The sequence below is a fragment of the Diabrotica virgifera genome, chromosome 8, assembly GCF_917563875.1.
Source record: "Diabrotica virgifera virgifera chromosome 8, PGI_DIABVI_V3a".
In the NCBI taxonomy this organism is placed as follows: domain Eukaryota; kingdom Metazoa; phylum Arthropoda; class Insecta; order Coleoptera; family Chrysomelidae; genus Diabrotica; species Diabrotica virgifera.
Window position 1 is genome coordinate 213,536,488 of NC_065450.1, and position 27,044 is coordinate 213,563,531.

A 27,044-nucleotide genomic window follows, 5' to 3' on the forward strand; every position below is an offset into this window, starting at 1 on the left:
ATGAGATTATAATAGAAGCTACAGAGGAAAGCCAGAAGATACACTGCCAAAAGAAACCATATAATTAACGAATAAGTCGCCAATCACTACCATTAATGGAAGATAGAGAAGAAAAGAGGAGGAAAAGATAAATATCAAAAATAAAAGATAAAAGTGAAAGTATCAATTTTAAATTAGACATTATAAACGTCAGTAAAAAATACAGTTATGTGACGTTAAAAGTGTTTGTGATCGTTTGAACTATTCATATAAAGACGAAGTAGTTTTCAATCCTAATAGTAAATTATTCGCAGAGCCGAAAATCGCGATTCAAGGGACTGGACTACACTCCGTATTCTAATTGAAAAGTAAGATTGTTTTGCCTTCGCATTGCAACTGAATAAAAATGGTATACATTTTTATTTTATAGTCGTATTACTCCGTAGAGTAACTAGGTGCATTTTTCCGTTGGAACTTTACCAGCTGCAGACGGAGGATGTGAATTGCATAGTGTAGAATTCCTTCCCTCTCGTCTTCACTGTAGCATCCATTTGACTTACAAATTTTAGAAGTCTTGGAGGTGTCACCAGGCAAGTGTACCAATAAGTTTTCAATTTAAAAATCTTTTAGTAATATTTTTAATATTTTCAATATTAATAATTTACTATTAGGATTGAAAACTACTTCGTCTTTCAATGCCAGATGGCGCTAGCCACCTACTATCATCACTTCAGTTGCAATGGGTGGGAAAACCTCTCGATGCGAATCAGTTAAAATATGGAGAACAGTGCCTACGTTCCTTCCGATGAAGGCTCCAATAAGAGCCGAAAATCGCGATTCAAGGGACTGGACTGCACTCCGTATTCTAATTGAAAAGTAAGATTGTTTTGCCTTCGCATTGCAACTGAATAAAAATGGTATACATTTTTATTTTATTCATAGAAAATTTGTACTTTTACAAAATGGTTTTATTATCAATAGTAAACCTTCTTTCGTTTTCTTCAAAAACTGTATCAAACTCCAATCTCAACAAACTAGTATATATTATTACAACGACATACGATAAATGTCATTAGAATATAAATATGTTTCCTTTATTCCCCGACGACGAGCTGGCCAAATACCCAAGTAGGTGGAGGCCAATAAACTAAAGAAGGAGAAGAAGAATATACCTAAATATAACGCTGTGTCTAGGTACACGCTAACGTGTACGCAAATAAAAAAGTCAGAGTGTTGGAATTTGTTTAATCGCGTTGTGTTTACACTTTAATTTTAATATTGATTAGTAGAGAGATTTCTTATTTTTTATTTGTTAAGTGTTTGTTTTTAAATTAACTATGCAGTGTGGACAATTATTTAGTTGTTTTAATGAGTCAAACAACATTTTAAAACAGTATGAAAAAGTTAAGAGAATATAAATTAATATATATTTTTTTAGTTATAAGTGAAATAGTATTACCGTCCAAAATTAAAATACAAGGAAGACCTAAAGTTTTCACAATAATAATTAACTTGTTCTGAAGCTATTTCCTTGTGGAATTTTTGTATTCAACTATTCTAAATGGGAACTAAGCCACAATTTAACCATAAAAATTATTTTATTAACGTTTCGACGTCTAAATCGGGCGTCGTTGTCAAAATACAAAATATTATTAAATTACACAAAAATGTTGTTGCTTAGTGAAAAATTTTTTCTAATAATTTATTTAATCTGACTAATTTTTGTATTTTGACAATGACATCCGATTTGGTCGTCGAAACGTTAATAAAATCATTTTTTTAGTTAAATTGTGGCTTATTTCCCATTTAGAATAGTTGATTATAATAATTAACTTACGTATAAAAATTATTTTAACAATGTTTTGTACGTGTCATGTCAACTAAATACATATATTTATTTTGTTAACCTAAATATATACTTTTATAATACATTGATTTATTACAATTAAGTTTGAAACATCTGAATACTTCTGCTTCCCTTCCTTTAACAAATATTTTTCTATCAAACAAACACTAAACATATCAAAATAGCATGTACCAAAATATACAGTCACTGCGCACGCTAAATAATGACGTCACCGGCTTGATGAAGTTTAATTCGCGTGTACTTAACTTTTTTATTTGCGTACACGTTAGCGTGTACTTAGACACAGCGAAATATATCCATAATATTAACTAATGTAAAACTATGTGACGTCGCGGGTCGTTTGAACTGTTTTATACCGCAGAAGACTTTAAATATGTATTTCAAAGTTATTACGAGTTTTTGAAGCGTGAAATTTTGGAAATCTCATTTTTAAACAAAACTGAACATTATTATGTAATAAAAAAATGTGCAAGTTCACTATTGGAAGTAGACCACCTACATGATAAACAGACGACCACAAAAGAATTGTTGGGAATCTTTGGCAGGACGATCAAGACCCACAGAGCTTGAAGAAATTAAATGATGCCTGTGTTCATCCCTGGATGCAGAAGGCTGGATGATAATGGTAATGATCAAGTATAAGAATAGATTATCTATCTTACCTTCGTCGATTGGATACTTTCCGGTAACTACCAACTCTGATCCCTTAAAGTAAATAGGGAACGTCTTTTTGGATACTTCAGTGACGTCGTCAGTGTACTCAAATTCGATGTTTGATAAAAGTGGAGAAGAGATTTGCTTGTAAAACTCCTGGAGTTGAATAGCAGCGTCAGCTCCTTCATAAATGTGTCTGGCAAATCCTAGGTTCTTCAATGATAGTTTTCTTAAGAACTTTTTGTCTGCTCCGTCTCCAAATGATAGAGAAAAGATTGGTACGTGGTCTCTATCGCCGTTGATTTTGGTTACCTGAAACATACAAGCATAAGTAATTCTGAAATAATGGTGTTAAGTGTGTAGCAGGAATGAATTTTCACGTGGCAGTAATAGACCAGGGCGCATCTGTAAAAATATTAGTACATTTGGATGTTGAGAGGTGACTTATATTTTTTTGCAGAAATTGCTTGGAACTAACTCATATAGTCATATTTAATTTATCCTCCCACTCAAAATGATCCGGAACATTGTTTAAATAATCAAAATGTCAAAAAACGAAGGAAAGCTTCGATTTTCTTCGTTTTTGATTATAACTTTAAAAGTATTCTTTTCCGAGAAAAGTAGCACTAGTATAAAAGTTGCGTATTCAAATTTCCTATAGTACAGAATTGGTTAGAAATTTTAAAATTTGTCACCGTTTTTCGAAAATAGCAATAATTGCGAAAAAAAACATAAAAAACAAGTATTTGTATTTTACGTTTTTCAACCATTTATGCTACACACAGGACCTTCATATTTCTTCCAGAAAAACTTTATGATGTAGTTAAACAATATGGTAAATTTCATTCAGAACGGTTGAGTAGATTTTGCAAAATAAATTTTTTCATTCCAGCTTTCGCAAAAAAATGCATTGTTTCAAAATGTTGCAAGACTGAAAATAAAGCAGACTGCAAGTTGAATTTTTTTACATACAGAAGAATACTGTACCTTTGATTTGCAATTTGCAAAATTAAAATGGGTTAATTATCACGGCGTCAGGAGTTTTTTTAAATAAACTTTAATTTTTGGTGCTACGCGCAGGACAGCGGATACGTTTGCCCTGATTGGGCGTTCCAATGACCTTTGATATGATAATGATTGATAAATTTTATTTTTTAGTACATTTCGATATAAATAAATAAATTTGTTTATTGCAAAATAAAAACACATACTCTGTTCTTTGAAATAATACTTTTTTTAGCAAAAACTTTCTTTGTTCATATATTTTAACTTAGAGAATAAAAGTTTATTATCTTTAAACATGTGCAACTGCTTAAACAATATTTCAACAATTTTAACAATACAATCAAATTAGTTTGATTTTTGTGGAATTAAAATATTAAAATACAACAAAATATAGAGTAAGAAAATAATATAGATAAAGATCGGTAGAAATTTTGGTGGAAATCAATTTGTGTGAATCGAACATTTTACATTTTCCAAATAGAATATATAATTTTCCATTACAATGCTAAAATATTTAGACCCAAATGCCTGTTGCTTTTAAAAACTATTTAAAAGGTCACTACAAGTATCAACTTACTTTTGTCTCTGTTCTCAAAACAATAATAACTAAAACACCACCTTAACAATTATTACCAACAAGACGTTTGTTTGTCCCCAGCCGCAATATTTAATAATTTTTGACAGATCATTGGAATGCCCAATCAGGGCAAGCGAATCCAGTATCCGGCTCGTAGCGCCAAAAATTATTGCTTTTTTTAAATAATTTCTGACGCCGGGGTTATTGACCGATTTTAATTTTGCAAATTGTAAGTGAAAGGTAAAGTATTTTTTCTTCAAACGTCAAATAATGATGACATTACTTATCTAACTTGATCCTGTCAAAGTTTGATGTCTCCGCCGGCAGCAGTTTTTTTTCCCATTTCTTTACGACGGAGGGAAAAATGTTGTCATGGCAACAATATGAAACATGTCACAAAGCAACAATACAAATGTCATTAACAACAATTAAACATCATTTTTATTTATAGTAATATTAAAAGTACAATTAGTTAATGAGGCATTTTCAAAATTGAAACCGTGCAAAAATGTTCCCGACTCTTGATACGCATTGGTAATTGTTGATGATACTGATGGTCGAGCACAACTTTCAGCAATCATTCCGACGACTCAAAATTTTTTAATTTCTAACATCTAGACGACTTTGATAGTTGTCACAGTTAATTTCGAGTAAAAATAGCGTATGAATTGTACTATTTATGGTTGAAAATTGTTACGTTTGAAGAAAAAATAGTATACTTTATTCGGCAAAGAAGCGACTTTTCTTGACTTGCCCTCTATTACGCGCCTCACTTCGTTCGGCGCGTAATATCGGGCGCGTCAAGAAAAGTTATGCTTCTCCGCCTCATAAAGTAATATACTATTTCTATATGTAAGAAAAATGTTAACTTGCTATCTGCTTTATTTTCAATAATGCAACATAAAGAAAAAATGCATTTTTTTCGAAAGCTTTATTGCAAAATTTATTTTGCGAAATCTATTGAACAAATCTCAGTGAACTTTACAGTACCTATTCCAGTATTCTTTAATCATGTTAAAAAAATGTTCTGGGCAAAATATGAAGGTCCTAAGGGTGGCATAAATTGTTGAAAAACGTAAAATGCAAATAGTTGTTTTTTATTTTTTTTTCGCAATTAATGCTAATTTGCAACAACGGTGACAATTTTTAAAATTTTTAAAAACGAAGAAAAAATCGCATTTTTCCTTCATTTTTTGACGTTTACATAATTTAAACAATGTTCTGGACTTTTTGAGTGGGAGGATAACTCAAGTATTATTATATGAGTTAATTCCAAGCAACTTCTGCAAAAAACTATAAGTCACCTCTCAACGTCCATCTCAAAACATATGCGCCCTGGACTATTAAAGAAATGAGGCTGTGAAAGCTTTGTTCACAAATAATGTATTAAAAAATGCGAATGACAAAAATAGAGCAAATAGACTCAAACAACAACTCATGACCTTGGTAGAAAGATTTTATCATATCCAAAGTATCTGATAATAATAGCATGGTATAGTTAGACCCAAACCCAGACATCCAAAGTGAAAGTTATCCTCCAACACCAAATTGTTCTATATGGTCCACTTCATGTTCAGAAAAAAGTCACACCATTTTGAGCGTCGGGTTTGGGGGGGAGAGAGGGGAGAAATCTGCAAATTCGTAGTTTTTTACGTTTTTCGTCAATATTTCTAAAACTAAGCAGTTTAGCATGAACAACTTTCTATACAAAATTATTTTACATTAAATTTGAAATAAAAAAGGCCCTATGAATAACCCTTCTAAAATGAACGGTTCCAAAGTTACGGAGGTAGTATAGTATAGTATAATTGGTTCAAAAAAAGGCCTAACCCAGACATCCAAAGTAAAAGTTTTCCTTCAACACCAAATTGTTCTATATGGTCAACATATTGTTCAGTAAAAAGTTACACCATTTTGAGCGTCCGGTTTGGGGGGGAGATGGGGGAGAAGTCGGTAAATTAGTAGTTTTTTTACGTTTTTCGTCAATATTTCTAAAAATATGCTTTAGCGTAAGGAATGTTCTATAAAAAATATTCTACATAAAATTTAAGACAAAAAAGGTTCGATACATAATTGTTATAAAATCAACGGTTCCAGAGTTACGGAGGTTGAAAAGTGGAGGTTTTCGATACTTTCTATATTTACCGATTTCTGCCCCCTCTCCCCCCAACCCGACGCTCAAAATGGTGTGACTTTTTTCTTAACATTATGTGGACCATATAGAACAATTTGGTGTTGGAGGATAACTTTCACTTTGGATGTCTGGGTTTTTGGTATAGTTATATCATAAATATTGCCCAAAAAATATAAAAAGTATCGAAAACCTCGACTTTTCACCCTCCGTAACTCTGGAACCGTTGATTTTATAACAATTATGTATAGAATATTTTTCGTTTTGAATTCCATGTAGAACATTTTTGTATATAACATTGTTTACGATAAAGCATAGTTTTAGAAATATTGACGAAAAACGTAAAAAAACTACTAATTTACCGGCTTCTCTCCTATCTCCCTCCCAAAACCGGACGCTCAAAATTGTGAAAATTTTTACTGAACAATATGTGGACCATATAGAACATTTTGGTGTTGGAGGAAAACTTTTACTTTGGATGTTTGGGTTAGGCCTTTTTTTGGACCAGTTATACTATACTACCTCCGTAACTTTGGAACCATTCATTTTAGAAAGATTATGCGTAGGACCTTTTTTATTTCAAATTTAATGTAGAACAATTTTGTATAAAGGGTTGTTCATGCTAAACCGCATAGTTTTAGAAATATTGACGAAAAACTTAAAAAACTACGAATCTACCGATTTCTCCCCCCTCTCACCCCCAAACCCAACGCTCAAAATGGTGTGACTTTTTTCTGGACATTGTGTGGACCATATAGAACAATTTGGTGTTGAAGGATAACTTTCACCTTGGATGTCTGGGTTATGCCTTCTTTTGGATCAACTATACTATACTATAAGTACACAACGGAATTAACAATATTTAACAAAATTTCCCTAAAAAGAACTAAAAATATGACTTACAATCTTGGTAATCTCTTCAGTATTTGAAATTCCCATGGTCGGGTCTCCGTCTGTCAAAAAGATAATGAGTGGTTGACGTTTTGACCCACTTTTCAGTTCTTTGTGGACTAAATGCAGACCAGTTTCGATACTACCTAACATGTTCGTCAATCCAGTGTCTTGAAGCTTCTCTATTACTGCTTTTCCTTTAGAAATAGCTTCTTTGGTAGCTGCTAAGGCGTTTGGCAATTCAAGTTTCTAAAAATTTAAGAAATAAAATGGACCTAGTTATTATTTTACCTATAACCAAAATATAAAACCGGGAAACATATAAACTATTGTACTAATAATTAGTATTAATAGTAAGGGATATTAATAGTATTAATATTATTAATTATTAATAGTAAGGGACGAAAGTATGCTAAATTTTCAGTTACTCGAGCGTTATGAGGACCTATTGAGCTGTGAAGAGTAGGTCCTAAAACCAAAAAAAAGGTAATTTAAGTTTTCCGTAAAGTGGAAGACTCTCCATTTTTTAATCTAATTTTCCATTTCCAACAATCGTTTTTTCCGATTATAGCGCCATCTATCCATAATTCGAAAAAATATCTACAATAAAAGTTATTAATTTTACGTAAAGAATCCAAGTCTTCAATAAAAATTGGGGGCTCCTATTCAAGATTTTAAAGTATCCCCCCACCCCACCTCCGTGGGTGTCGTTCTTGGTGTCATTCGATAGATTTCTCAAATATATTGAATACGTGTATTTTGCAGTGTTTCGGTCTGATGTTCATTTAGCGAATTTTCGCGGGATCCGTATTTAAAATTTTAAATTTACCCCCCACCCCTCTCCGTGGGGAGTCGCGTTTGATATCATTTTATAGATTTTTGAAAAATATTGAACACGTATCGTTTAATTTTTCGATCTGACGTCATTTCCCGATATATTCGCTTTTTTTGTGAAAGTTTGTGACTCGCCCATTTCCTTACTGAAATCGTCAGATTTTTTAAATATACACTCTTTGGCATGTACTTAACTTACCTTATCTTAATCTGACGATTTCGACTTTTTTTAAGGATAGATTTTTTTTTCCGACCACCCTTAACGAACTCCCCTGTATTAAGAGCCAATATATGGTAGAGGTGCATTTAAAGGGTACAAGGTTTCTTTCCATGTGATAATCTGACGCGCTCGAGTAACTGCAAAAATTCCCGCTTGGGCTCCTCTACCAAAAAATAAAACTACTTTTATAAAAACGTACACGTAGAATGTATAAGTGCATTATTATATGCATGATATCTAAAATAACTTCATCCACAAACCAAAATTGAGCAGACTAAAAACAAAGAAAAACATGGACTGACAAAGATTTTTCAAAATAATCCTTGAAAATTAAATAGCATATTTCATTGTTAATAGATATCATTAGAGCAAGCTGGATTTAGGTGTGGCTTTGGACCGAATTGCCACCTACAAGTAGTAAAGCCCTTCATAGAGAGATTTATAGAATACAACAAGCCATTGATATTAATATTTGTAGACTTTGAAAAGGCATTTGATTATATAAAATATTATAATGCAACAGCTGCAGTGAGAATGTGCTATGGAGACACAAATATATTTCCCTTGAAGAAGGGTATTACGCAAGAATACACAATATCTCCCTGCAAAGTAAACGTAAATGGGGAGTTTCTGAACAACTTAACAATTTATAGTTATTGATAACCGGATAGACCATACCTGCCAACTTCTTGGAGACTTCTAGAGCCCTGGAATACGAGTTGGCCTTAAAATTAAATTTTCCAAAACACAATACGTGACAAAAAAACATTTTAACTGATGGCCCACTTTAACAACAATTTCTGTAAGTATCTGGGCCACAAGATTAAATTAGGAAGAGACAATCAAACGCCAGTATTAAACAGGAGAATAGAATTAACGTGGACAGTTTACGGGAAAACTGAGGAAAGTCTTTAGATCAGATCTTCCCGTTTGCTTTAAAATTAAGGTCTTTGACCATTGTGTACTTCTAGTTTTAACGAATGGAACAGAAACATTGACCCTAACCAGAAAGAAAAGTAATCAATAAAATACCAGTGTCACAGAGATCAACGGAGAGGTAAATGTTGAATATATTCCTTAGAGATAGATATCAGATAAAATAATTAGGAGAAAAACTGGAGTTACGGAGCCAGTTAAAGAATGACAATACTAAAATGGAACTGGGTAGGCCGTGTTGAGTCGGAAATGGAAGATGGACCAAGAAAACTTGAATACTAGAATGGAAACCTAGACAAAATGCTTATCGTAATCGAGAACCTTCTCTGACAAGATCGTCAGACGACATCAAGCGCAGCCAGAACAACTATATTCAAACAGCTCAGTATCGGATGCAATCGAATTATTTACTGGAGATCTATGTTCAGCAGTGGACTCAAAAGAGCTAATGTTGATGATACTATTAATTATAAGATTTGGTCTGTCAACTTTTCAACTCTCTATATGGAGTCATTTTTAGGAATTGTTCTTGTTTTTAGGATTTATGTTAAAATTAGTTTCCTGATTCCCCACTTCAAAACATTAGATAATATTGCAGTGGTAAAATAATGTATACGCCATAAACACTTACAGAAAGTTCTTCAAAAGGCTCTCTTTCATTGTGAACCCTCAAACTGGTTTTTGATTCTGAATCTATATTCCAAACTAAGATATCACTATTAAATTCCACTATATGGAAGGCATCTGTATCTTTGAGCTGATCTAAAATACTACCCATGGCTTCCTTCATTTGCCTGAGTTTTCTTCCATACATACTTCCGCTGGTGTCCAAGATGAAAACTACATGTTTTGGAAGTGGTTCGACGTCTTCAGGAGCAAAGAAATGTACGAAGTATCCATCTTTGAGAAGAATCTGCAATTTAAATTAGATTATTGTAAAAATGCTTGTATTAAAAATTTGCTACCAAAGAATTTGCTGCCATGAGATAATATTGAGAAACTGCATACAAAAAATGCATTCTTAAAGTGCAGACAGACAACAAAAAAATTTAAAACTCGTCAATTATCGGCGGAAATGAGTTCAATTTTGTTACTCGGGGATTTTTTGGGTCGCTGAAAACGAATATGACGTTGGAAGTGATCTACGGAGTACTTAGTACCCAGAGTCCCTAAGGTTTATCTCGTCTTCTGGAGTTTTCGGCAAATTCATTAAAAAATTAGTCAAAAATCATTACTCGGGGGGTTTTTGGCGTCGCTGAAGACGAATATGACATCGGAAGTGATTCTGGAGTACCCGGTGCCCAGGGTAAGTACTGTTTAATTCGTCTTCTGGAGTTTTCGATAATATTGATAAATAATTAGTCAAAACTTGATGCTCGGTGGTTTTTGTGCTTGCTGAGAAAGTATTTAATACCGAAAACGATTTTCTAAGCAACCTCTACGTCATAGAGTTTCATTGAATACCTTTTTTAATTTGGCGCTTTAAATTCTGTTGGTAGTATTGATGAATATTTATAAAATCGATGGTACCATTGCGTATGAAAAGAAGGAGAGAAAAAAGAGAACGTAAACAACACGATCTCCCGCTTAAACTGTATCCGTGGCATAGTGCTAAAAGGGCCAATGCCAGTATTTTACTTTTTTGTACAGCTTTATTTAAAATTTAATATTGACAAAACAAAACGCGAAAAATGCAAAGGCAAAACAAACACCAACGCACAGTATGTGGCTAATACAGTATACTTCGTACTGTAGATGCCTTCACCCAACATTTAAATAGCTATTTGTATAACAAGGGAGGAAAGTGCTACTTTTCCTCCCGAGAATGAAGTTTACTTTAATAATCATTCAAGGGAGGAAAAGGCACTTTACTCCCATGTTATACATATGGTTTTTCCACCTTCCTCAAATAACAAGTCATTTTTTCATTTTTACTTAATTTATTTATGTAACTAACCAACAAAATTTATTAGAACTAAAAACAACAAGTAGTTACAATATAACTGTCAACTGTCAAATATAAGTCAAATTATTAATGTAAACATTGTTAAATCAGAATAACAATTTACTGTTTTTTACCATTCTGCAAAATACAGAGTGTTTTTAAATAAACGTTAAAATGTATAGATACTTACGTAATAGAAAATAGATATTGTACAGGGCGTCAATAAGTTATATTTCATGAATGAAATACCATGACGTCACTTTTACTTTTCCTCCCTAGGGAGGAACAGTACAACTTTGCTCCCTACAACCAGGTCCGGAAAAGTATACTTTCGGTAGAGGTAGGTGGAAAAAATAATTATTGTGCAGGAGTAGATTGTACTAATACCGGTAGTCTAATAAGTCCATTCGAAATCGAAGAAGAAGAAGAAGAATAAAATAATGAAATATAAACATCTATGTATCCATCAATTTAATTGTGTTTTTTTTAAATAAAGGTATTTTTAAAATACAAAATCAAAGAATTCGCATTAAAGCCAACTGCAATCTATATTACATACCTTGAAGTCCATTAACATTCAGAAATTTACTTTCGGTGAATTCAATAACTTCCAAGTTTAGAGGTTTGACTAATTGTATAACGAAAATTCCAGAAGGTGGCGTAAAAAGTTGGTACCCTAGGCACCAGGTACTCTGGACGTAATTTCCAATGCCATCTTCCTTTTCAGTGACCCCAAAATACCCCAAGTAATGATTTTTGACTTTCTATTTTCTTAGATTCTTCCCTAAGTAAAAACTAAATTGACTAAATGAACTAATGCCACAAGAATCGATAACCTTGATAAAAACTCACCTCTCCTTTTTGAGAATCTCTATCTACATCATACTGTACAACAAATTGTCCAGCTATACCCTCATTTTCTTTCTGCCCCAGTTCTTTTGCAAACTCCCTCTGTTTGTCGGAGTTTGGTTTGAATTTAACGACAGCACTGGTAGAGTTGATTATTTGGATGTCTGCAGCTGGGTCAAGGTTGGCATCGTTTTTGCTAATTTCGTTTCCCGACCTCAGCGAAGGAGTTTTTACAAATTTCAAAGGACGACTTTCATTCACAAAGACCTACAAATAAAAGTTTGATAGTCATTTATTTTCTTATTCGCAATAGTGGTATCTGAAAACGTAATGAATTAGTAAAAATGACTGTAAAAGACATCCAGAACAAAGAATTCATTTTAATAATTACTGTGTCTGATTCGAAGACATGAATAATTTTAATTTTCATTTCGCAAAGAAGGACAAAGAACATTATAGAATATTTATTGGATGTTGAAAAATACGTTGTTATAATAAGTTATTTTTTGGCCAAAGAAAACAGTCCAACTCGATATTTGGCATTATTTATTGGATTTTAAGGAAATGTCGAAATAGGTAGATTTTTTAACTAAAGGGGACACATTTTTAAGGTACATACATCTATCATTTGTCAACCCCTCCCTTCCACTTCCCCCACCCCTTATTTTTAAATAATTAATATGGGTCGTGTGCTACCTCATTTGAAAGGTTATTTTATTTTCTATTTAGTAATATAAACATTAATATAATTATTTTTACAGGGTGTCCAAAAAATTTTTTTATTTAAATTAATTAACACAAAAATAAGAATGTATGTAATTTATTTAATTCAAAATACATTCTACTGCTGTCACAAAACAGAAAAAAATGTTTTTTTGATAAAAATAAACATTGCTTTTAGCTTAATTTCAATGATCAAGCTGCCATCCATCTGCATTTTGGTAGGTTGAATATTAGTTCAGAGAAATAAGGAAAAAATATCCTGTTGGTGACACAACCACCTCCAGGCCGAAGCCAAATTTTTTTAAGTACTATGGACATCTATAATAATAACCTATATGTTTCCTGCAGCCGATTTTGATGATATACATAGTTATAAACAAATGAAGATCAAAAAACGGTAAATTTTCGCTTTTTTCGTCTATTCCCAAAAAGTTAAGCATCTTAAACAAATTTGAGAGTAAGAAACTAAATCGTATAAAAAAAACTTCAATATGGCGTTCTCGAAATATGTCTATCCTTATTGGTTGCTTAGAAAATTGCAAAATAACTCATAAATTTTGAGTTTATATAAATATTCATAACTTATGTAAAAATTAACTTAGAACCTTCTTATTACACGGAAAGCTGAGACTTCTGATGATTTAATCATACCTTAAATTTTAAATTAATTGGTAAAATAGTTAAATAGTTATTTAATTCGTTTTTCCCAAATTAATTTTTTTACAACACTAGTATAAGTCACAAAATGATGAAGTTACAGTAATACTTTGGATAGTTTATGGAAGAAGAAGATTTACACTATTAACTTAATTAAAAAAATGACAAAAAATAATTCTTAATATTGCAAAATTATTTTGCAAGAACATGTGAATTTAAAAAAGGGGGGGGGGCTAACGTCGTCCCTAATAATTGTCCTAGGACAATTGTTTTTCTTTCTAAATGTGTATAAAAATTCAGTGTTTCTAAATATGAAAAAATAATTTTTCTACGAGTAACAGTTAAAACGTTTTTCTAATTGTTTATAAGTAAGGAAAAAATTGACATGTTGTTGCAAAATAATTTTACACTGTTTAAAATTACTTTTTGTCATTTTTTTTAATTAAGTTAATAGTATAAATGTTCTTCTTTCATAAACTGTCCGAAGTATTACTGCAACCTCATAATTCTCTGACTTATAGTGTTGCAAAAAAATGAATTTGGTATAAACAAATTAAATAACTTTTAAACTGTTTTACCAATTGCTTTGAAATTTAGGTTATAATTTAAACACCAGAAGTCTCAGCATTCCGTGTAATAAAAAGGTTCTAAATTAATTTTTACATAAGTTATGAATATTTAGAAAAACTCAAAATTTATGAATTATTTTGCAATTTTCTAAGCAACCAATAAGGAAAGACATATTCAGCGAAGGCCATATTGAATTTTTTTGTACGATTTATGAGTTTCTTACTCTCAAATTTGTTTAAAATGCTTAACTTTTCAGTAATAGAGAAAAAAGCGAAAATTTACCGTTTTTTGACCTTCATTTGTTTATAACTATGTATATCATCAAAATCGGCTGCAGGAAACATATAGGTTATTATTATAAATGTCCATACTACTCAAAAATTTGGTTTCGGTCTGAAGGGGGATGTGTCACGAGAAAAATCTTATTTCTCTGGACTATATTGAATTTAAGCAACAAACAATGTTTATGGTCCAAGAGCTGTGAGACATTTTTGAGTAGGTATTTTAGGCAACCTGAAAATTTTTCAGGTGACTCTTTTATGATAGCCTAATACAGAAATGCCGGTCTGGCTGGAGGGCAGCGGTTATTTTCCCGAAAAATCCCTCCCAAAGTTAAACAAAAGGGTAAAAATTGATATTACAAAAAATATCATTGACGTAACTTTAAAGTAAATTTAAATATTCAAATATAAAGAAAATAAACAGGCCAGACGATTTGAGGGCGATTTTAACTCTGCAAGATACTTGCATGGGCGCCCCAGGATTATTTTCAGGGGATGCATCTGAACTTCAGAAGATTTCATCTGAATCTGTACATACTATTACCGAGTATAAAATACACAACTATACATGCATAACACTATGTACATTCCTTCCGGGCAGAGAGGTGCAATTGTTATTTTGACAGGGTATTTTTAATATTAAAAATAAACATTCTAAAAAAGACAGTTTTTTTGGTGAAATTTTCCAACTGCCAGGTGATCAAACAAATTACGAGTGCATATAAATGAAAAGCGCTATAGGTAAGCAGCAGTGTGAGAAAGAGCGTATACCGATAGCTGTTTGCGTCCTCTGTTGTAGCTGAGCGAGTCCGTTCCCTCGAGAAAAATCACGTGACCTGGCGATATCCATGTTGTTATTCCTCGAAACGTTAGAGTATTTATTATAATATATTATAGTTTTTTAAGTAACTTTTTCTTAATTAAAGAAAAATAATACGTACTATACAATAGATTTTGCAAATATGATAGAAAAAGTCAAATTTATTATTATAAATATAGAGGTAGAAAAGTATAAAACTATAAACTAAATTAATTCTGTGTCCGAATCTTGTACTTCTTCTTCAAACTCCTCAGCTGAGCTTAAATATTCATTCTCTTCTTCCTCGTCAGACTCCCCTCGAGACTCAGATTCCTCTACTACATGATCTGTAAATAGTTTTAATATGTATTTAGAATTAATTAAAAATTAAATAGTGATTAACTAGTTGGGTTGCTACGTATTCTCCGTCCTTTTATAAGGAGTCGAAGCCTGGACAATCACGAGCGCATCTGAAGAAAGACTTGCGGTTGTTGAGATGTGGAGTTATCGAATAATGTTAAATATGTCATGGACACACGTAACAAACACGGAAACATTAATAAAGATGAAAAATGCAAAAAAATACTCAACACTATGAAGGAAAGAAACATGAGCTACTTTGGTCATACCTACACTAAGAAATAAAAAACGTGATGTGATTGGTTATATAAGGAAAAGTATTAAGCATTGGTAATTTTTTATTAATTCTAAATACATATTACAACTATTTACAGATCAGGTAGAAGAATCTGAGTCTCGAGGGGAGTCTGACGAAGGAGAAGAGAATGAATATTTATTTTAGCTCATTTTTCTTTCCTTCATGGTGTTGAGTATTTCTTTTGCCTTTTTCATCTTTCTTAATGTTTCCGTGTTTGTTAAGTGTTGTGTCCATGATATTTTTTACATTATTCGATAAAACCACATCTCAACAATAGTAAGTCTTTCTTCAGATGCGCCCGTGATTGTCCAGGCTTCGACCCTGTATAAAATGACAGAGAATACGTAGCAACTCAATTAATTAATCACTGATTAATTTTTAATTAATTCTAAATCCATATTACAACTATTTACAGATCATGTAGAAGAGGAATCCGAGTCTCGAGAGGAGTCTGACGAAGAAGAACAGAATGAACATTTAAGCTCAGATGAGGAGTGTGAAGAAGAAGTACAAGATTCGGACACCGAATTAGTTTAGTTTATAGTTTTATATTTTCTACCTATATATTTATAATAATTAATTGGTCTTTTTCTATCATATTTGCAAAATCTATTGTATAGTACCTATTATTTTCCTTTAATTAAGAAAAATTACTTAAAAAAACTATGATATATACATATAATAATTACTCTAACGTTTCGAGGCACAACAGCATGGATATCGCCAGGTCACGTGATTTTCTCGGGCGAACGGACTCACTGAACTACAACAGAGGACGCAAATAGCTATCGGTATACGCTCTTTCTCACACTGCTGCTTACTTGTAGCGATTTTCAATTATATGCACGCGTAATTTGTTTAATCACATGGCAATTGGAAAAGTTTCACCAAAAAAAAACTGTCTTTTGTAGAATATTTATTTTTAAAATTAAAAAATACCCTGTCAAAATAACAATTGCACCTCCCTGTCCGGAAGGAATATACATAGCTATGCATGTATAGTTGTATATTTTATACTTGTTAATAGTATGTACAGATTCAGATGAAATCTTCTGAAGTTCAGATGCACCCCCTGAAAATACTCCTGGGGCGTCCATGCAAGTATCTTGCAGAGTTAAAATCACCCTCAAATCGCCTGGCCTGTTTATTTTCTTTATATTTGAATATTTAAATTTACTTTCAAGTCATATCAATGATATTTTTTGTAATAACAATTTTTACCCTTTTTTGACTTTGGGGGGGATTTTTTGGGGAAAATAACCGCTACCCTCCAGCCAGACCGGCATTTTTGTATTAGGCTATCATAGAAGAGTCACCTGAAAAATTTTCAGGTTGCCTAAAATACCTACTCAAAAATGTCTCACAGCTCTTATACTATTATTTGTCAAATAAACATTTTTCTGTTTTCTGTCAGCAGTGGAATGTATTTTGAGTTAAATAAACTACATACATTCTTCTTTTTGTGTCAATTAATTTAATTCAAAATAATTTTTCTTGGGTAAAAAATTATGTCAATGTTAATATTTCCGAATAGAGAATTAAATAACCTTTCAAATGAGATTGCACACGAATGTTTTACGTTTCTTGACAATTTCTGTGAGTTCACGTTCTCTATTCATACTCCTTAAAATTTTTTCATTTTTAACGCGGCCAGTCCATGGAATTTTAAGCATACGACAAAATACCCACATCTCAAAGCTCTCTAAACGTCGTAATGAGCTGACTGTTAATGCCCAAGCTTCCACACCGTGTAACAGTACACTATATACATAACACTTTATCATGCGGTATCGTAGGGACAGATCAAGATTGGGGGCAGTGAGTAACTTTCGCATCTTTAACCTTTCCGTGACCGTGCGGGGTATTTTACGTACCCCAGATGCGGTTTTGTTTTTATAACTTTTCAAAATATATATTTTTCACCCACCAGGTAATCTTAGAAAATACATTACCAAATCGTTTTTTTTTTATAAAAATTATTAGATAATAATTTCAATTTTTTACTAAAATTAAAATTATAATTACTTGGGCTACCTCAGTTACCCCGCATGGCCTACTGCGTATAGAAATCAAAGGGTCAGTTGACACCGGAAATTACAGAAAATCAGACAGAAAAACTAAAACATCATGTACTACATTCAGAAAACCCATTTGCAGCATACACCGAGAAGATGGTAGAAAATTTGAATGTCCTGACTAAAAAATAATGAATAAGAGTAAATTCTAATAAAAGGTCAAAATAACAAAAAGGTACATTGTTTAATAATAAAAACAAATTATTTCAGTGACTAGTGCTTTACTGCATAACTTTCCAAACAATAATATATAATTTAAATGATTTTAAAGTATTTCAGTGGGGTAACATAGTTACCCCACACGGATTGAAGCGTAAGTTTTTTAGCACGGTTCCGGAAAGGTTAAGAAGGTGTTTCTTGCCTGTTCTATTCTACATTAAATTTACCCTCTTGTTTTTGGTCCAAGGTTTCATGTATCCAACATTCTACGTACTTAAACTTTTCCACTTGTTCAACGAGATTGTTGTTGGCTAGTATGTTTATAACTGGTGTGTGCTTTTTTGAAATTACCATTGTTTTAGTTTTTTTTACATTCACCTTAAGGCCATATAGTTCTTCTTCTCGCACCACTTTGGTTAACGGAATTTGTAGTTCTTCTTCACTGTCAGCAATGAGTACTGTATCATCGTCGTACCTGATGTTGTTCACGATTTTGCCATTGAATTTCATTCCTTCTTGTGCTTCATCTAGTGCTCGTGCAAACATTTCCTCTGAGTACAAGTTGAATAATAATGCTGATAGTATAAAACCTTATCTAACTACTCTTTGGATGTTTATGGTTTCAGTATCACCCATTTCGATTCTACCACAGGCGTTTTGTTTTCAATAGAGTTCACGTATTTTATTAATGTCGTTTGGATCCAGGTTTTTTTGCAAGCATCCTATTAGCTGATCATGTTTGACTTTGTCAAAAGCCTTTTCATAGTCTATAAAGCACAAGAGAAGAGTGAAACTGAACAAAGCTTCTCGAGTTCCCATACCTTTTCGAAAGACAAATTGTTCCAAACCCATATCTTCTTCGCGTTTTTTGTAAATTCTGTTATGGATAATTTTTAGAAATAGCTTTAGAATATGGGGCATGAGACTTATTAATCGATTTACAAAAGCAATTGATAGAGAAGAATTTTGGATTTATTGAATGTTGTACTATAAAATTTTAATTTGTAGTCCTAAACTTACCTCAATATTCATATCTTTAACTACTTGGCCAGGGTGAATATTCAGTACCAGCTCGTACTGGTTATTTTTTCTTTCCAAAAGTTCTTCATAGGTAAGATGGAAAGTTGCTTTACTTTCTGGTTCAACGTTGATAGATACTGTGAATCTGTTGGAGTCTCGAGCACTAACTGAGACGTGACCAGCACTTATTCCTTGCCGAACAGCCTAAATATAAAAAAAATATTAATTATAAAAGACAGATATGTTTTTGTACACACTTATGCCAAACGAATGAATGGGAATAGTATATTGTGCAACAAGTGCAGAAAGGTACTAATTCCTCACGAGTTTGAAAAGTTGCGGTACGAGCGCAAGCTAGTGCCGCAATTTAAACGAGTGAGAAATTAGATACCTTTCTGCACGTGTTACACACTATACTTTTTCTACAACCACAGTTTTTGCTAAAAATAAAAATCACAATTTCCAAACGAAGATATATTATAATAATAAATTATAAATTTTAAACTGTATTTATATAATACTAATCAATTTAAGTTCCTTATACTCCCCCCTAAACAAATTACACAGATAGTATGGTATAGTTAGACCCAAACCCAGACATCCAAAGTGAAAGTTATCCTCCAACACCAAATTGTTCTATATGGTCCACATAATGTTCAGAAAAAAGTCACACCATTTTGAGCGTCGGGTTTGGGGGGGAGAGGGGGGAGAAATCTGAAAATTCGTAGTTTTTTACGTTTTTCGTCAATATTTTTAAAACTAAGCGGTTTAGCATGAACAACCTTCTACACAAAATTGTTCTACATTAAATTTGAAATAAAAAAGGCTCTATGCATAACCCTTCTAAAATGAACGGTTCCAAAGTTACGGAGGTAGTATAGTATAATTGGTCCAAAAAAAGGCCTAACCCAGGCATCCAAAGTAAAAGTTTTCCTTCAACACCGAATTGTTCTATATGGTCCACATATTGTTCAGTAAAAAGTTACACCATTTTGAGCGTCCGGTTTGGGGGGAGATGGGGGAGAAGTCGGTAAATTAGTAGTTTTTTTAAGTTTTTCGTCAATATTTCTAAACCTATGCGTTAGCGTAAGGAATGTTCAATAGAAAAATGTTCTACATAAAATTTAAAACAAAAAAGGTTCTATACATAATTGTTATAAAATCAACGGTTTCAGAGTTACGGAGGGTGAAAAGTGAAGGTTTTCGATACTTTTTATATGTACCGATTTCTCCCCTCTCTCCCCCCAAACCCGACGCTCAAAATGGTGTGACTTTTTTCTGAACATTATGTGGACCATATAGAACAATTTGGTGTTGGAGGATAACTTTCATTTTGGATGTCTGGGTTTTTGGTATAGTTATATCATAAATATTGCCCAAAAAATATAAAAAGTATCGAAAACCTCGACTTTCACCCTCCGTAACTCTGGAACCGTTGACTTTATAAAAATTATGTATAGAACATTTTTTGTTTTAAATTTCATGTAAAACATTTTTGTATATAACATTGTTTACACTAAAGCATAGTTTTAGAAATATTGACGAAAAACATAAAAAAACTACTAATTTACTGGCTTCTCTCCCATCTCCCTCCCAAACCGGACCCTCAAAATGGTGTAACTTTTTACTGAACAATATGTGGACCATATAGAACAATTTGGTGTTGGAGGAAAACTTTTACTTTGGATGTTTGGGTTAGGCCATTTTTTGGACCAGTTATACTATACTACCTCCGTAACTTTGGAACCATTCATTTTAGAAAAATTATGCATAGAGCCTTTTTTATTTCAAATTTAATGTAGAACAACTTTGTATAGAGGGTTATTCATGCTAAGGCGCATAGTTTTCGAAATATTGGCGAAAAACTTAAAAAATTACGAATTTACCGATTTCTTCCCCCTCTCTCCCCCAAACCCGACGCTTAAAATGGTGTGACTTTTTTCTGGACATTGTGTGGACCATATAGAACAATTTGGTGCTGAAGGATAACTTTCACTTTGGATGTCTGGGTTGTGCCATCTTTTGGATCAACTATACTATACTAAGAAATCAGTTAAAAAATTGATGCACTGCCTTAATTTGTTTGAATTTAAACTATATTAAATAAATTATTACAAAATAATGTCACATTTGACGTTATATTTATGCAGTCACGGATTTCCACCTGACCTACTTCATTCGACGTATCCTGCTGAGGTTGCTAAATCTTTATTGGTTAAATAAAATGCTTATTAAGAATAAAATTGTAAAATAAAACAGGTGTAACATATATAATTTAATTTCTATTCGATAATTAAGTATAATAATAATTGTCTTACAGGTTGTATATTTGTCTATATTGTAACCACAGATGTAAACAGAATATATAACGTTACTCAGAATGAGGTAGTCACTTGTAAAATACCAAATGTAAAGTTCAAAAATAATGTGTTAAAGTAGCGGATTTTGCAGATTTCTCGGACATAAGTTTAATCGGTTCTTTTTTGAAAAGCACTATCAAATCTAATATCTTTTTATAAAACATCTTTTTCTAAACATCTTATAATTATATTTGTGATTTTATTGTGGAATGTAATGGTACTGTGCAGAAAATAACTTTCCGGCACAGAAACGTCACTTTCCGGACAGAAACGTCACTTTTCTGCACACTAATGTCATAAATCTTATACTGTGAAAAAATGTTAACTTTGTTAACATAAAACTGTGCAGAAAAGTGGACTTTGAACAGTGGTTGTAGAAAAAAGAATAGTATATTGTGCAACAAGTGCAGAGAGGTACTAATTTCTCACGAGTTTTAAAAGTTGCGGTACGAGCGCATGAGAGTGCCGCAATTCAAACGAGTGAGAAATTACCTTTCTGCACGTGTTACACACTATACTTTTTCTACAACTACAGTTTTTGCTAAAAATAAAAATCACAATTTCCAAACGAAGGTTTATTATAATAATAAATTATAAATTTTAAACTGTATTTAATTAATACTAATCAATTTAAATTCATTATACCAAAACAAATTACACAGAAATCAGTTAAATTATTAATGAACTGCCTTAACTTGTTTGAATTATATAAACTATTTTAAATAATTATTACAAAATAATGTCACATTTGACGTTATATTTATGCAGTCACGGAGTTCCACCAAACCTACTTCATTCGACGTATCTTGTTGAGGTTGCTAAATCTTTATTGGCTAATTGATAATTATAAAATGTTTATTAAGAATAAAATTGTAAAATAAAACAGTTGTAACATCCATAATTTAATTTCTATTTTATAGTTAAATATAATAATTGTCTTATAGGTTAAATATTTGTCTAAACTTTAACCACGGATGTAAACAGAATATGACGTTACTCAGAATGAGGTAGTCAACTGTGCAGAATAGTATATTGTGCAACAAGTGCAGAAAGGTACTAATTTCTCACGAGTTTGAAAAGTTGCGGTACGAGCGCAAGCGAGTGCCGCAATTCAAACGAGTGAGAAATTACCTTTCTGCACGTGTTTCACACTATACTTTTTCTACAAGCACAGTTTTTCCTAAAAATAAAAATCACAATGTCCAAACGACGATTAATTATAATAGGTACCTATGTGATAAATTTTAAACTGTATTTAATTAATACCTACTAATCAATTTAAATTCCTTATACCTAAATAAATTGCACAAAAATCAGTTAAAAAATTAATGCACTGCCTTAATTTGTTTAAATTTAAACAATTATTACACATTATTGACATTATATTTATGCAGTCACGGATTTACACAAAACCTACTTCATTCGACGTATCTTGCACAGGTTGCTAAATCCTTATTGGTTATTTGATAATTATAAAATGTTTAATAAGAATAAAATTGTAAAATAAAACAGTTGTAACATACATAATTTAGTTTCTATGCTATAGTTAAATATAATAATTGTCTTATAGGTTATATATTTGTCTAAAGTTTAACCATGGATGTAAACAGAATATAACGTTACTCAGAATGCGGTAGTCCACGGATGTAAACAGAATATAACGTTACTCAGAATGAGGTAGTCAACTGTGCAGAAAAGAACTTTGCGGCACAGAAACGTCACTTTGCGGCACAGAAACGTCACTTTTCTGCACAGTAATATCAAATATCTTATACTGTGAGAAAATATCAAGTTTGCTAACATAAAACCGTGCAGAAAAGTGCACTTTGCATAGTGGTTGTAGAAAAAAGAACTTTCCGGTACAGAAATGTCACTTTTCTGATGTCTATTAAGCCAGATCATCCATTTCATAAGTCCATATTTGGAATAGTTTCATATTTTTTTGCTAATTTTTTGCTAATTTATTACCACAAAAACAAATTTTTTGCTCCACCCCTAACCGAGAAACAATGGTTGATGTAGCTTAATATTATGTCACATCATCGACAGCCATATCTCGCGAACCTAAAGAGCTAAAAAATCGTACGACGCGGCATATTTTTTTGCTAATTTATTGCTGTCGATCTGCATATGCAACATACCCCAAAACCACCCCTGCTTCCCTTACAGCTAAACAACACCCCCAAAAAACAACGAAAAATCTTGAAAAATGTTTTTTGTGATGTAGTTGACGGTTGATATTTAATTGCTAATTTTTTGCTGTCATTAGCCGTAAAAAACAAATTTTTTGCTCCACTCCTAACCGAGAAACAATGGTTGATGTAGCTTAATATTATGTCACATCATCGATAGCCATATCTCGCGAACCTAAAGAGCTAGAAAATAGTACGACGCGGCATATTTTTTTGCTAATTTATTGCTGTCGATCTGCATATGCAACATACCCCAAAACCACCCCTGCTTCCCTTACAGCTAAACAACACCCCCAAAAAACAACGAAAAATCTTGAAAATGATTTTTGTGATATAGTTGGCGGTTGATATTTAATTGCTAATTTTTTGCTGTCATTAGCCGTAAAAAACAAATTTTTTGCTCCACCCCTAACCGAGAAACAATGGTTGATGTAGCTTAATATTATGTCACATCATCGATAGCCATATCTCGCGAACCTAAAGAGCTAGAAAATCGTACGACGCGGCATATTTTTTTGCTAATTTATTGCTGTCGATCTGCATATGCAACATACCCCAAAACCACCCCTGCTTCCCTTACAGCTAAACAACACCCCCAAAAAAACATCGAAAAATCCTAAAAAATGATTCTTATGATATGGTTGACAGTTGATGTTCAATAACAAATTTTTTTCTATGATAAGTTCTATCGATTTATAAGATTAAGTCCACAGCCGTATTTTGATCCAAGAAAAACGAAGTTTACAGATACGAAAAATGCAAACGATTTAAGACGGCAAAAATTTAGGATTTTTAATTATTTATTAAAAGTGCTCTTCAGGTGTAAGGGTAGCAGGCGACGTTTTGGGGTATGTTGCAATAAAATCGCAAAACGATATGCAGCGTCGTACAATTTTCTACCTCTTTTGGTTCGTAAGATATGGCTATCGATGATGTGACATAATATTAAGCTACATCAACCATTGTTTCTCGGTTAGGGGTGGAGCAAAAAATTTGTTTTTTACGGCTAATGACAGCAAAAAATTAGAAATTAAATATCAACCGTCAACTATATCACAAAAATCATTTTTCAAGATTTTTCGTTGTTTTTTGGGGGTGTTGTTTAGCTGTAAGGGAAGCAGGGGTGGTTTTGGGGTATGTTGCATATGCAGATCGACAGCAATAAATTAGCAAAAAAATATGCCGCGTCGTACGATTTTCTAGCTCTTTAGGTTCGCGAGATATGGCTATCGATGATGTGACATAATATTAAGCTACATCAACCATTGTTTCTCGGTTAGGGGTGGAGCAAAAAATTTGTTTTTGTGGTAATAAATTAGCAAAAAATTAGCAAAAAAATATGAAACTATTCCAAATATGGACTTATGAAATGGATGATCTGGCTTAATAGACATACTTTTCTGCACACGAATGTCAAATATCTTATACTGTGAGAAAATATCAAGTTTGCTAACATAAAACTGTGCAGAAAAATGCATTTTGAATAGTGGTTGTAGAAAAAAGTGTTCTATAAATAGTGGTATTTTATAATATAGGTTAGGAACTAGCAAAGAGTTTAAAGAACTACCTATATCCAGACGCTAACATAATAAAAGAAATCCAGTGAATAGAAGTCCAGAAGACTCCAAATGGCAGGACACCTTAAGACCTCGACTCCGGTGGAGAGCAAATGTAGCAGGAGACTTTAAAGCTATGGGTATGGAGAATTGGATAGGGATTGCTTAATACAGAGAGGAATGAAGGCATTTTATTGTGGTACGGGTGCAAGCACACCACCATCTGGTTAGATTTGAGGCGACAGACGATGTCAGAAGGCTTTAGAAAAGATGGGAGAATGAAGTGGCAGAAGATGCTTAAATTTTGCTAGACTTGAGAACCTGGAGAATACTTGAGAACCTAGAGAAGACTTTAAAGTATTAGAGGCGCTCAGAGCAACAGTGGCATAAGCCACAAATTGAGCATTTTTAGATTAATATATCAATAAAAGCAGCAACAATAAATCTTTGGATTACTAAGGGTCTACATAACCTACCTCTATATTTGGTTAAATGGTGCTACATAATTTGGAGCGCCATCCCATAAGCATAATGGAAATACGAATGCAAAGATTGCATTTATATCAAAACTTCTTTTTGGGGTTAGGCAACTGTTGCTCTGAGCGCCTTATTTTTATATTTTCACTTACCGAATCGTAGATATTTTTAGCTTCTTCTTTTTCTTTAACATAAGCCTCGTAGCTCTTGCCACCTATTTCCATTACAAATTTGGAAATAAATGCTTTTTCTGGTAAAACCACGGTAAACGTGGCTTCTTTTGGATTCTTTTCTGCATTTTTAACTTTACTAGTGACCAAAGTCTTGGCAAATCTGTTCGAGATGTTGGAATGTATGTTGAATTCCGAGATAATTGGATCTTGGTTTTGTGCTTCCTGGCCATCGAGACCCTTAAAATGATAAACAAATAAGTTATTATAAAATATAATATAAAGGTTGATCTGAACCACCAAAAAAAACTACCCATTCAAAAAATTTGAAAAAAAATTGAGAAGGTATATTATATGGTCACTAGAAGTATTTTGACAAATTTTGAGCAAACTTCATGTTTTCATTTCCGAAAAAACTCAAAAAACTACTTTTTCCCAAGTATAAAGCGGGAAAACCAAATATACAATTTTGTTAATTTTCTTACAGCATAAAGATATACTCCTAAGAAATACTTAGATTTTTTTGAAAATTTTTGGATTTACAGTTTGCCACAACAGGAAAAAATAATTTTGGTTACATTAAAAAAAATGAATAACAACATATTATGAGCATATTATGTACCTATGAAATTCATAAGTATTTCTTAGGAGTGTATATTTATGCTGTAAGAAAATTAACAAAATTGTATGTTTGATTTTCCTGCTTTATACTCGGAGAAAAGTAGTTATTTTGAGTTTTCAAAAACGAAAACATGCAGTTTGCTTAAAATTTGTCAAAATATTTCTAGTGATCATATACCTTTTCAATTTTTTTCAAATTTTTGAAGTGAAAACTTCTTTAGGGACGTTGTGCGATTTTTGGATAGGGGAAAAGCATTGAATTCGCGACCGCCATTGCGACCGTCATCGCTTATGCTATATATTATTTGTATGTATATAGAAATTGTATAGAAGTATTTAAATTTAAAATAAGTGTAAAACCTATTTTAGGATGGGAAAAAAGGATTTATTTCGCGACCGTCATCTCTTCGCCTAAATAAATTTTGTAAGTATCTATATTATGTGAATCTATACATAAATTGTAAAGGAGTATTTAAATTTAAAATAAACGTAAAACCTATTTTTAGATAGGGAAAAGGATTTATTTCGCGACCGTCATCGCGACCTTCATCTCTTCGGCGAAATAAATTTTGTACGTATATTTGTTATGTGTATGCATATATAAATTGTGTAGAAGTATCTAGAATCTATTTTGGGATGCGGAAAAAAGATTGATTTCACGACCGTCATCGCGACCGTCATCGCTTCGACGAAATAAATTTTGTACGTGTATTATTATAATGTAATTTGTACATTCAAGTGAAAACTTCTTTAGAGACGTTGTGCACTTTTTGGATGGGAAAAAGTATTAAATTGGCGACCGTCATCGCCACCGTCATCGCTTCGACCAAATAAATTT

The 27,044-nt window shown here is 32.4% G+C and overlaps 1 protein-coding gene and 1 long non-coding RNA gene across 5 annotated transcripts in view; both read right to left on the reverse strand.

The window, feature by feature from the left end:
- LOC114324545 (inter-alpha-trypsin inhibitor heavy chain H4) overlaps nucleotides 1-27,044 on the reverse strand; it is an 83,937-nt gene that overhangs the window by 45,254 nt on the left and 11,639 nt on the right. For all 4 annotated transcript variants that reach the window (XR_007700047.1, XR_007700046.1, XM_028272399.2 and 1 more), the window contains exons 2-7: nucleotides 25,568-25,825; nucleotides 18,831-19,034; nucleotides 11,892-12,155; nucleotides 9,726-10,007; nucleotides 7,117-7,353; nucleotides 2,509-2,812 (exon numbers count right to left, since the gene is read on the reverse strand). Coding sequence is in view for 2 of the 4 variants with exons in the window: in XM_028272399.2 (XP_028128200.2) it covers nucleotides 2,509-2,812; nucleotides 7,117-7,353; nucleotides 9,726-10,007; nucleotides 11,892-12,155; nucleotides 18,831-19,034; nucleotides 25,568-25,825 (1,549 nt within the window). In the remaining 2 variants the exon portion in view is untranslated. The remainder of the gene's footprint in view (nucleotides 1-2,508; nucleotides 2,813-7,116; nucleotides 7,354-9,725; nucleotides 10,008-11,891; nucleotides 12,156-18,830; nucleotides 19,035-25,567; nucleotides 25,826-27,044) is intronic.
- On the reverse strand, nucleotides 21,751-25,556 carry LOC126889500 (uncharacterized). Its single transcript, XR_007700050.1, has 2 exons — nucleotides 23,860-25,556; nucleotides 21,751-23,254 (listed from the first exon to the last, which is right to left on the reverse strand). It is a non-coding gene; the product is annotated as an uncharacterized LOC126889500 (long non-coding RNA).